The 12,888-nt window shown below is 38.9% G+C and overlaps 1 protein-coding gene across 1 annotated transcript; it reads right to left on the minus strand.

Moving 5' to 3' along the window:
* Positions 1-9,355: 9,355 nt before the first annotated feature.
* On the minus strand, positions 9,356-9,945 carry LOC132099122 (guanylate-binding protein 6-like). Its single transcript, XM_059505576.1, has one exon. It carries the CDS (start codon positions 9,875-9,877, stop codon positions 9,431-9,433), a length of 447 nt encoding a protein of 148 aa, XP_059361559.1. The 5' UTR covers positions 9,878-9,945; the 3' UTR covers positions 9,356-9,430.
* Between the last annotated feature and the right edge of the window lie 2,943 nt (positions 9,946-12,888).

Consider the following 12,888-nt stretch of genomic DNA (forward strand, 5'->3'; position numbering starts at 1 on the left):
GATCCAGGCATTTTCTGCGGATCGGGTATCGTTCAGACGAGACCGATCCAAATACGATACTATGCATATACTATTCTGTGTTATTGTTGAGCCACACGGAAGGCACAAAAACATTATAAAGCACCAAATCGTTTTCGAGAGCATATTTCATGTTTTCTAAAGCTGTTCCATAGTTTCATGTGAGGTACAGATTAATATTTAAGTCTTCTCTCCGCTGCGGCTGTCTGTCATCCGCCATTCAGCAATCAAACTGCGTGTCACAATCGGTTATTACTGTCAAAATTATGAAACTCTCTTCAAGAGCACACAGTAACTGAGGTTTAAAACTGTTCAAAGAAAAGGCTCAATAAATATACGCACAGATATAATAATACGTATCAAGTTATCTTCCCTTTTGTACTAGTGATGTCCGGTTTGCGAATGAATCGTTTGATTTAACCGGTTCTTCTTAGTGGACCAGTTAACCAAATCAGACTGAATTGTTTGAACCGGTTCACATCCACAGTTAGCATTAATCCACAAATTAGTTGGTTAATTACCTTTTTAACGTGGCTAACACTCTCTGAGTCTAAATAAACCAGTATCCCAGATTAATTCATTTACTCAAACACTACACTGACTGAACTGCTGTAAAGAGAGAACTGAAGGTGAACACGAGCCGAGCAGCTTATGTGTTATGCTAACTGTTCTATGTGGACTCGGAGGACTGCTCAGCCTGCACACTGTGACTCCGTGTTGTTTCAAGATGATCATTCTGCACACAGGATGTGCATAAGCGCTCTGGTGTATTTAGTATTATAATACTTTTATGCACAATCAAAGATTAATAATAGACTTTCTTGTTCTGTCCTATCTATCATATGCTGCTGCCTTAATTACTGTGCTAAACATTTAAAAACGTCTTTTATATTTCTATATAAATGTATATACTTGTTTCTTCTTGAATGCATTTTAAAATAATACAAAGAGCAATGTGTAACATTATACCAGATTTGAGTCTTATTCCCTTTTATTTGTAAATAAATATTTTAGTAGATTTTATAAAATTATTGTGCACCCGTGATTTTTCTAGAATCTAGAATACATTTGTTCTGCTGAGTTATCCAGTAACCTAGTTTATAATAGTACTTTATATATATTTTTTATTTGTCACTTTTAATTCAAATGAAATGGTGTATATGCAGTAGATTGTGTTTAACACACAAAAGAGTCATGATCAGGTCAACACAGAGAAGTATAGAAATTCTACATTGATTTAAAAATAAAAACTGAGCTGGTGTCAGATTGGATCGGTATCAGCAGATACTCAGAATTTTCGGGATCGGATCAGTTCTGAAAAAATGATATTGTTGCATCCCTACTCCCCACCGCCTCATCCTTCACTCTATGATGCGAGGACATGTCTTACACTAAGGTGTCACAGTTTCTGTTAGTTTGGACTTTAGTTTGTTTGTGTTTTAATTGTTCCTGCCCTAGTTTATTGGTTGTCATGGTTATTCATTTGATTTTGTGTAGGCATGTCTCATTAGGTTCAAATTAGTTTGTGTTTCCTTTGTCCAGTCTCATTAATGTTGCCCTGTGTGATGGATTAAAGACTTTCTAAACCTTCATCTTTGTGAGTTTCTTTACAGCATACCAGTGACTATTACTTGTATTTACATTTTTTTTTTGTCTCAAGATGATTTCACATCCGTAATAAAAACCCTTAACATGCTACAATCTGTTTACTGGCTTCAGATTCTCACAAATTGTTATTAGTACATGAAGTATTAAGTTATCTTTCTACATTTGTAATTGCCTTTTATCTCTTTACCATCACCTTCTAAAATGTCTTTAAATTTTTGTATGCCTGCACTCACTTGCATTGTGACTTGCATTTCAGTTTACTATGGTTTACACGTTGGGACGTGCAGAGAATGTTGCTTTGCAGAGGCAGAGAAACTTATGTTTGTCAGAGAATATAGAGGAAGAATGAACAATTTCTGAAAAGCTATAATTATAGTAATTAAAACACTTTATGTTTCCCTCTACAACAACACCTGTTTCTGAAAAAACTGTGTATTGGAATATACCTGCACATACAATTGTACATTTATATATTGTTATTCCTTACTTGTCATTTTTTCAATCTCCTGTGTGTTTTTGTTCTGTCGCTGTTATTCTGTTGCACTGCGGAAGCTTTTGGCATGAAAAAGAAAATCCTAGTATGTGTAAACATACCTCGCAATAAAGCTAATTCTGATTCTGGTTCTGAGGATGGATCTTGGATCTTAGACAGGATCTTATGTCTGTGTATTGTGTACATTTGGAAATTTAATATTCAGACTGATGATCCATTTCTACCCCTAAATTTCAAAATGTAAACTCAAGTCAAAATTACTTCGTTCTTTTTTAAATTGAAAAGAAAACTGAAAAGTTTGATTTAATGTCTAGAGCTAATGATGCTTGGTTTTCTAAGCCTGTGTTTTCTCAAACAGCACTTCTTATTATATTAGCAGAAACTATTAGCGAACAGCTTCAGATTGTCTCCAGACAGTTTCCATGTAATAATGCCCCCTAGTGACGATGTGTGTCAAAAACTCTATAACAGTCATTCAAATGACTCTTTGGTTACTTTTAGTCAGAAAAGATAAAGAAAACGACAAGATAATATAATTTCACTTACCTGGCCTATCACCTTAAAACAAACACCCATCTCTTCTTTAAAGTCTGTGTTAAAAGAGCACAGTTACCTGCTGTAACGTTAGCCTATATCCCGCTTAGCTGTGTTCTTCTTTTATTTTTAATTTGTACATATACTGTTTGAATGACAGCTTGTTAAATCTGCTGACGATCAAATATTCAACGTCGCTACTCATAAGTACTTGGTACATTATCAGCACAGTGGGGTATGTTCAAACTTTGTCGTCCTATTCCCGGTTATCTGTCTTCCTTCAGAACCACCTCCTGCATAACTCTGCCTGTTTGCATACCTTTGCCAGCCCCTTTCACCATCCCTTCACCCTCTCCTCATCCTCCTCGCCGCCTCATCCTTTCACTCTATGACGTGAGGTCGTGCCTTCCTGGAAGGTGCGTACTGTCATAGTTTCTGTTAGTTTGGACTCTGTTTGTGTTTTTAATCGTTCCTGCCCTAGTTTATTGGTTGTCATGGTTATTCATTTGATTTTGTGTAGGCATGTCTTATCAGGTGTTAATTAGTTAATGTTTCCTTTGTCCAGTCTCCTTAACGTTGCCCTGTGTGATGGATTAAAGACTTCATAAACCTTCATCTTTGTGCGTTTCTTTACAGCATACCAGTGACTATTAGTTGTATTTACATTTATTTTTTTGTCTCAAGATGATTTCACATCTGTAATAAAAACCCTTAACGTGCTACAATCTGTTTACATTTTGTAATTGACTTTTATCTCTTTACCATCACCTTCTAAAATGTCTTTACATTTTTGTATGCCTGCACTCACTTGCATTGTGACTTGCATTTTAGTTTGCTATGGTTTACACGTTGGGACGTGCAGAGAATGTTGTTTTTCAGAGGCAGAGAAAATTATGTTTGTCAGAGAAAATACAGGAAGAATGAACAGTTTCTGAAATGCTATATTTATAGTTATTAAAACACTTTATGTTAACCTCTACAACAACACCTGTTTCTAAAAATACCTTTTTATTTGTCCTGTCACCAAATTTAATTGTTGGCTTTTTTGATTTTGCAGTGACTTTGGTGATGGGACAATGGCCTATATCCCGCTTAGCTGTGTTCTTCCTTTATTTTTAATTTGTACATATACTGTTTGAATGACAGCTTGTTAAATCTGCTGACGATCAAATATTCAACGTCGCTACTCATAAGTACTTGGTACATTATCAGCACAGCGGGGAATGTTCAAACTTTGTCGTCCTATTCCCGGCTATCTGGTCTCCTCCAGAACCACCTCCTGCATAACTCTGCCTGTTTGCATACCTTTGCCAGCCCCTTTCACCATCCCTTCACCCTCTCCTCATCTTCCTCGCCACCTCATCCTTCACTCTATGACGTGAGGTCGCGCCGGTAGTGACGTCAGAGGCTGTTGCCGGCCAACAAGTTGGTGTTTTTTCAATGTATGCTTCAGACACAGGTCATGACGAGGTGTTCCCCATAGCGCCCTCTAGAGGACGCAGTGTCTCGTTCCCTACTCAGGGAACCATGGTTACATTCGTAACCTGCGATGTTATACTACAATCACAAAATAAATGGGCAACTGTTTTATCAACAAGACCACAAAATCAGAGTTTCATCAATATCAAGATATCCAAGTTAAATGAATCAAACCTGTTTGTTGTTCATATCTTTAATGGTTTTAACCTAGGATTGCTATTGCACCATTGTCATAATAACTAAAAGTAGTAATTTAGATCCACTTTCATTTCATATTGTACCTGGTAATTTTACCTAAGTTTTTGTTTTTTTACATAAGTTCATAAAGTATATTTCAATAACTCTGCAGATTTAAAATGTACTCTTTTTGGAGAAACATTTTTTCACTTTAAACACGGAGTACACCACAGTTAAAGCTTTGATAGTGTCACAGGTCGGAGCGGACCACAGATGTCGTGAGTCACGCCCCTTCCTAGTTTCCACCTCGAGGAGGTCCCAAGAACACCCCAATGACCAGACACACGAGAGATGGTAAGCAAGTATTAAAACAGCTTTATTAAATTACTAAAAAGGTATAGGGACGGGAGGGGGAGGGAGGCTAAAATCCAACTCTCCAATTGGGGGAGTATCAGTCTCGAGTCTCTTAGACTCCGTCACGGGAGATCTCCGGTAAGTCCTTCACTCCTCTTTCCTTCTGCCCATGTGACGACAATCAGCTTATTCACAAGTGCCCCTTTGTTCTAGCTTGCAGGACAGCTGCCCAGGGCCCTCTCCTTTTCCTGGACGTATCAGATACAAGTGGTAAGTATTTAGAGTTTGAATGCACGATGGGTACCTGCTGCTTCTCGTGGCGAACTCCGAGGCGGCCCAGCGGGTTGGACTCCCGGTCGTCCAGATGCTGGTGGAGCTGCACAACGGCTGTCGGGACCCGACTGAAACCGTGCTGATAAGTGTACGGGAGGTGTTCGTGGTTTCTGTATCCTGAGTAACGGGTCGACGTGCAGGTAGACACCTCAAAGGGACCTGCTAGATCTGCACAAGAACATACAAGTAAGTATGACAGGACTGGACATGGACGGTGGACAGAGGGGCCACTGGCTCTTCGCTCGGGGCACAGGTAAGTCTGTAGGAAAGACAACTGAGGCTTCACTTGGGCATACAGGCAAACGTACAACACAATATGCTGGCTTTAGCTTTGGGCATAGGGTAAGTACATCAAAGGCAGCTGGGACTTCACTCTGGGCATACAGGGGAATGTACAACACAATATGCTGGCTTTAGCTTTGGGCATAAGGTAAGTACATCAAAGGTATCTGGGACTTCACTCTGGGCATACAGGCGAATGTACAACACAATATGCTGGCTTTAGCTTTGGGCATAAGGTAAGTACATCAATGTAACTAGGACTTCACTGGGGCATACAGGCGAGTGTACAACACAATATGCTGGCTTTAGCTTTGGGCATAAGGTAAGTACATCAAAGGTAACTGGGACTTCACTCTGGGCATTCAGGCGAATGTACAACACAATATGCTGGCTTTAGCTTTGGGCAATAGCTTACGGTGAATATACAGGGAAGCAGAAAGGGATGTTACTCACACCTTTTGGGGAAATAGACGTCAGGCGTTCCTTTTCTGAGGTTTACCAACTGCTGATAGAGATGCGGGTCGAAAGCTGCTGCTGCGTTGGGCCGAACACGGCCTCCGCTGAGGTCACACACAGGTAAGTTGTTTCACCCAGGGTGTGCTACACTGGGTGAGTCAGACGCTTCCCTCTCCTTTCTGCCAACCAACAGGGTGAGAGATCTAGACAGGGGCGAACCTTTGAAGAACTCCACAGCAGGTAATAATACACGCACAGCTGATTTCCTTCTCCAGCAGCCAACTCCTCACCATTAATACTTCCCACTATATCCACACTGTTCTTACTTGAATTTGTTTCCCACCTCCGTTACGTGGGGTAGAAGGGTCAGGATGTCATCGACGGCATATAATTATGTTTGTCTTCGCCCGCCTCAGTACTCACTTCCTCCACAGGATTTCGTCGAGCCTGAAAGGTGGTTTTTGACGACACAAATACAGCACAACACTGCAATTTTCTAGTGTATACACTCACAGCAAAGGACAAAGGCTCACCCACTGCACTCCACACACTCTTGGTGAATTTAGGGTCAAACCCCCCCGTCTGACCAAAGACTCGTCCTGGAATCGTGAGAACACTGATGCAAAGAATATTCAGATTTAAACGTCGCCACCACAACACCCCAACGTCTTCTCTCGCTCCTGGTCCCGGCTCACCCACAATCCTCCTCCACGGTGGGGCCGCTCACTTACTATGCCAAACACTCACAAAAAGGCTCACAGATAGTTCACTCCAGATAATTATGCTGCTGTACGATGGTTTGGAGTACTCACACCATACTAACACGAGGTCTCTTTTCCCTCTTCTTTCTAGCTCCTGGATATTTCTCCTGCTGCCACGTGACCTGTCCAAAAAGGGCCTCCTTCAGCGATATTTCCGGTGAGTCTTCCTGTTCTCAACCACTCAGAATTCGTTACATATGTCCATAGAGCATTTCACAGTTAGATAGACATCCCAATATACTCAGCCCGGTTTCTGTTTCTGCCAAACCCTTGTCTCTGTCTTCGCCCAGCCAACAATATTCCTCCGCCTTCTTTCCGCTGCCCTCGCCCAAACACTCCAACTCACTCGCCGTATGGGCTGGAAATAAACAACTGTCCTCTGCAGTTTCTGAGGCCCTCTTTATACTCCTCCTCCTCTTCCCACTGCCCAATCCACGATCGCCCCATTCATCTATCCACCTGCGTTCAATTTAGGGCTGTGACGGTGGCTGATTTTTACCACCGCGGTAGTCATGGACCAACAACCGCCGGTGGCGTGGTGTTGATAAAAAAAAAAAAAATAATAATAATAATAATATTATAATAATAATATTATAAATATATATATATATATATATATATATATGTATGAGTGTCAAAAGTTAACGAAGGCGATAATTTTTTCCAGTTTAACGTTTTCAAAATATTTAACATATAGGGGCGGAGATGGCCACCCACTCACATCTGCTGCTTCTGTCACTTTTTCTCATGACAAGAAGTGAATTTATTCAGTCGCAGAATGACTGAACAGGAGACGTTTCAGACACGCGCTCCACTCACTTTATTATCAGGTGCAAGTTAAGCAATCGCGGAAGGTCCTATGATCAAAGTCGCCGGTGCGCCTCCTTTGTGCATATCCTTTCATATCAAACTGCGAAATAAACTATGTGCAAGCAGTGTCGTGGTCAGTTAATTCATGGAATTACCAAAAAAAAGGTGATTAAAGCTGACTTAAACTCTGCATGCATGTAATATTTTTTATATATATTATATACAGGATATATTTATATGTATGCACATGTCTATGAAATCAGCCCAGCACTGTCTCACTCATCTAACACATCATATTTAACTCATCAGTTCGTGTATATTTGAGCACTTCTGTCAGTAAATGCCGCCTGCAAAACACTAAAATAAATATCAAAGAAATAATGCAGTTAAACAAGAAAGTAGCCTAAATAAGAAAGTTAAATACACCCTGTCTAACGGACGCGAGCGACGAAGCGCGAGAAAATACTCATCATAATCAGTGATGCTATACTGGATGCAGCACAACACGACATGATAAATCCCCCGTCCGGTCTGTGAGGTACTGACACAGAGTTCAAATGTCCTGTATAGACACTAAACCTGTCGCAACGCGGTTGTGTTACGTCCGGTTTACTTTTCCGCCACCAAGCGAGCTCATTAACTCCTCATCTGCACGCGCTCTCTTTGAAATAGGAATCGTTCATCTTTCATGTATCGCTGTCTCGTTTGTATTTGTCCAGTTTGGAGAAAGCCTCACCGTACCTGACCAGCCAGCGTTTGCGATCACGAGAACTTGTGCAAACACTGATGGGTGACATGAATGCAGATGACTCCAGATCGGCGATGTGGTATTTGCTTTCCCAACAAGATCCATCGCCCAACACTAAATTAATTTGCTGAATGCATAAACTGTATTTTCCAATCTAAAGGAAACTCTGTGTTTGAGGTAATTTGTTAATTACCATAGATTTAGAATTTGCAACTATTACAGTTATTACACTTATAGGCCTATACAAAACTTTGTATTATGCTTGCTATAGAGTTTGTGACGTCACATGCACTACCGCCGGTGGCAGTACACAACCGCGGTAGCAACCGACCACCGCGGTGATGTGGTTGTCACGGCAACCGTCACAGCCCTAGTTCAATTAAACCCTGATTTCCTTCCCCGGAGTTCCCGGAAGTGATCGGTGTTTGAGGATTATGGTCCGGGCAGAACCAATCTCCGTCCCTTTAGTTACGCCCTTACAAAGTCACTCCGTGACAATAGCATATGCTACAATGGCTTACAGCTTCATTAACCCTTGTGCGGTCTTTGGTCAAACAATGAAAACAATGTAAAAAAGTTACATACATTCACACACACTTACTTACACTCACAGAAAAACACATACATAATATACTCACAGAAACACCATACATAATTAAACATAATCAAATGAATTGGTGCCATACATAACATACATTTAATCATATAGCCAAAATGAGTCAGAAGACTGAAAAAAGAGATTCAAATCAGAACAGACCTCGAAGGATTTCGTTACAAGGATTGTTACATTTTTATAGAATTGTTATGTTTTGTGTAACAAAATGCTTTCTGTGTTCAAGTTTGAATGTAGTAATAATAATGCAAAAACCTACCATTCAAAGCAACATTTAAAACAACAAAACATATAAACCTATTTAGAATGCCTTAATATATATTTAAATCCACAAACTGATAAAAGTAAACAATTATGCATAAAAACAACTAATTCACAAGCCTCTCTATAGAGTGCCATACAGGCATCTAGTGGTTACACCATGAAATTACAAGTTTTACTTTTTTCTTTTTGCTCTCACCAGGAGGTGCTATTCTGCCTTCACTTTAAATGCCTAGTGTCTATTTTAATCAAAAAATTAAAATAAAAAAATGAACAAAATTGGTACTATTTTCAATAGAGAAAATGTATCATAATTGTTGCATTAATATTAATTAGTACCATTAAATTATCTCAAAATACAAAAGAAAAAATATTAATAAACATCAGAGATTTATTAGATATAAACATATTAGATTGATTTTACTGAGAAAAAGAAAGTTACATTTCAGGTGTCCATGAGTAAAGACCATGAGTGTGACTCCCAAATGAGGAGTGCACAAGGGTTAACAACAGGGACGTGAACAGCATGAGTATGAGCATGTGCTTGAGTCTGAGCCACCAGTGAGACCACCAAGTAGCAGACCTAAGAGTAGAGCGGAAGAGTCTGATGAAGGTCTCTGCATGCTCATGATTGTATTCATCTGCTCGCTGTGTTGCTTCATCATCAAATTCACAGTTTCATCATGTCTTTTGTTCATGTTTTCTATCAGCCTTTTAAAAAGCTTGTCACTTTCCTTTTCTGCTTCCTTATTTTTCCTCTTAAAGTCTTCTATCTCTTTAGTCATCCTGTCAGCCTTCTCCTTAAAGCCCTTCTCCAAAAGAGCAGCCTGCTCCCTCAGTTTACTGTCCATACCACGCTCAGCCTCCTCTCTCTGACGTTTCATCTCCTCATCCATCTTCTTCTTCATCTGTCTCATCCTCTCTTCATTACTCTGTCTCTGTGCTTCCATTTTCTCCACTAACTGTCGCTGTTTCTGATCCTTGGTGTTTATCTCTTGAGCAAGGAGAACAGCCTTCTCTTGTTCTTCTGGAAAAAAACAACAACAAAACAATATTGTACTCTCCCGTGTTTAGCTCCAGCCTTAAACAAACACACCTGAACCAGCTCAGAATCACTTGAAAGTCATAGGCAGGTGTGTGAAGCAGGTTGGAAATACATTTTGCAAGATATGTTAACTTTTTTGTTTCAATCGGACTGAGTTAGTTCAGAATCTGAATGTAGTTTACACAAACACTAAATAAAGTTTTTATACAATGTTAATAACATGCAATTGTCTGATCATATTTAAAGTCATAACATTTATCAGCACATTATATAGAAAAAAAAGATATTTCTGAGCAGTGTACAGAAAACAATTTGTTGAGTCAACTTAAACCTTGTTATTCTGCTGCCTTAAAATTAACATTTACCTTGACAATAAACAATAAAATAACTCATATTAGGAAAAAAAATTAAACCTAGATGCATTAACATTTTAATTAACATTGGAGTGAAATAAGTCAAAGTATTAAGTCTAAAGTATTGTTTCCTAGTCAACAAATATTGTCATTCTAACAAGTAAATCCATATCAAGTGGGGAAAACCTATGTTATTTTAACTTATGTTGAGTTCACACTGCAGTTTTCAAACTCCTCAGAGACAGGGGGTTTCACATTGCACGACTTCAAAATAGGAAGCATCGCCGACAGTTCTGTCTGGTCCGCAAACTTTCACAAGAAAACACACGCAAAGGTAATAACATGCATAAGATTGGAGTTCTCGAGCGAGACTGGAATTCTAAAAAAAAAAAAAAAAAAAAAATATATATATATATATATATATATATATATATATATGTATGTATATATATATATAGTTTTCCTCAACTTGACTAATTAAGAGGCGATACTTGACCGGCATATCATCAAAATGTCCGGAAAACAAAACCTCCGGCACCATTTTTTTCTAGCGGAAACTCTGGTATGTATATATATAACTCATTTCATTCCAATTTAATCATTTTATATTGCAAATAATTAGCAATTTGTTGTCATATATAGAAATATATAGAACTACAGGCTATAGGCTAAAAACTGCTTGCTAAGAACTGGGTTTTTGCGATTAGTGAGCCAATAACTAATTTCAACTCGTATTAATATTTTTTTGTCCAGTTATTGACTTGAGTCTGTATTTACACTTGAGTGTATTTTTTTCACTATTTTTTTCACAAGAGCCACATTGGCAGAGCAAAATCAAAAGGCGAGCCACTTTTACGACAACATACTAAGTCACATTTCCAAATGTGCATTTCTACATATAAATTGGACATCCCACAAAAAAAAAATAACACGGCCAATACATTTTCGTTTAAGAACAGATTTCCTTTAATAGTGGGATGAGCGAAAGCTGGCATGCATGTCAAACAAAATGCCCCCAAAAGAAAAAAACAATGCATTCATGTAACATTTAAGGGCACCTAAAAGCTGTCACAACGAACAGGCAAAATTAATGATTATGAATATGTAAAATATAGCAGAAGACATTTAATTTTTTTTTATGTCTGTCGGTTAGAAAGATGCTGACTCGTGATCTTCGCAGTAGTGAACGCGCCTGAGAGAAATGCACATTTCATACGGGAGGGAGAGCAGTCTGTTTTCTTTCGTTTTGAATTGTTTTGTTTAAAAGTAGACATTTCAATCCTTATATATAGCCTATTTGTCGGGTCTGTGAGGCAAGTAAGCTATACGCTGAGTTTCGGTTCATTCATGAGACAAACTCCAGGTTCACTCCGGCTCCTTCGTATCGTGGTTATCTATTTTCTATTTACTTCTTATTAATTCCAGACAATTGGTTGATGAAACCTTGATTAAAATTAAGATACAATTAATACAAAACGAAATCAAATTTAAAGACAGGCTTTGTGCTTTCTGTTTGAGGTCTCAGTGAAAGTTTTAAAGCAGTCTTAGTGCCGTTGTCAGAGCGCTCACATCCGTAACGGAGAACTGTCCCGTCCATAAGATTTTTTTATTTTTATTTTTAGTTTTTTTTATACATTTCTAAATAAATGCGACTTATAGTCCAGTGCGAGGCTAGGCCTATATGTTATTTCTTCTTCGTGGCGCATTTTTTGACTGATTCGCCTTATAGGCTACTCCGGAGCGACTTATATTGATAGGCTACACCTGTATGAATTCTCATTTTACTTTTTGAACTCCATTATTGAGCCGAGTTTTGCTTGAAAATAGTCTACTGTTGATGACTGTGCAAGACTAATGGATTCAGGGTCAGGCTTGAATGAGCATGCTTCAGACTCGTGGTGTGAGCAGAGCAAAATTGGAGCGGGAAATGCGACGCTCCGTCCACCATCCTTTTGAAATTGCCGCTCTGCGCTCTGTCCAAGATCCGCCCGCTCGCGCTCCCCGCTCGCTCCCGCCTCGCATGCTCTGAAGGCAAGTGGCAGTGTGATACTGTAAGCTACTATGCGAGCCGCCAGTTATAGCTTGACGAGCCGCATGCGGCTCACGAGGCGCGCAATGAGTAACTGTGCTGTAGTGGAAAACGTAGGTTTTAAGAACATGCTTAATGTAATTGAGCCCCGTTACAATATTCCTTCACGAGCTCATTTCAGACAGACCATAATTCCTGCTTTGTTCCAAAAAACATAAGCCCTATAGAGAACCAATTGAGTAAAAACACACTCAATATAAAGAGTTATAGAGTTCCATATAAAAAGTTACATCTTTGTATTTGTTCATAACTAATATAACATTTTCAATTTTTTTTTTATAAGGAGCTGTTTTTGTTTTATACAGTATGCTGCTAAGAAAACACCATAGAAGATGGGTAAAGAAAAGCTCCATCATTGTTCAATGTAAAAAAAAAAAACACACTTTGTTAGTTTTAATAAATAAAACTTTTTTATAAAAATCAAGGAAATTTATCTGCTAATTTTTTCTTTTTGCTGTATCTAAAACGTACCGA

The sequence above is a fragment of the Carassius carassius genome, chromosome 22, assembly GCF_963082965.1.
Source record: "Carassius carassius chromosome 22, fCarCar2.1, whole genome shotgun sequence".
Taxonomy (NCBI): domain Eukaryota; kingdom Metazoa; phylum Chordata; class Actinopteri; order Cypriniformes; family Cyprinidae; genus Carassius; species Carassius carassius.

What these genes read in the sequence shown, in the direction of transcription:
- LOC132099122 (XM_059505576.1), bottom strand. Translation starts at nt 9,877, where the DNA reads ATGGAAGCACAGAGACAGAGTAATGAAGAGAGGATGAGACAGATGAAG.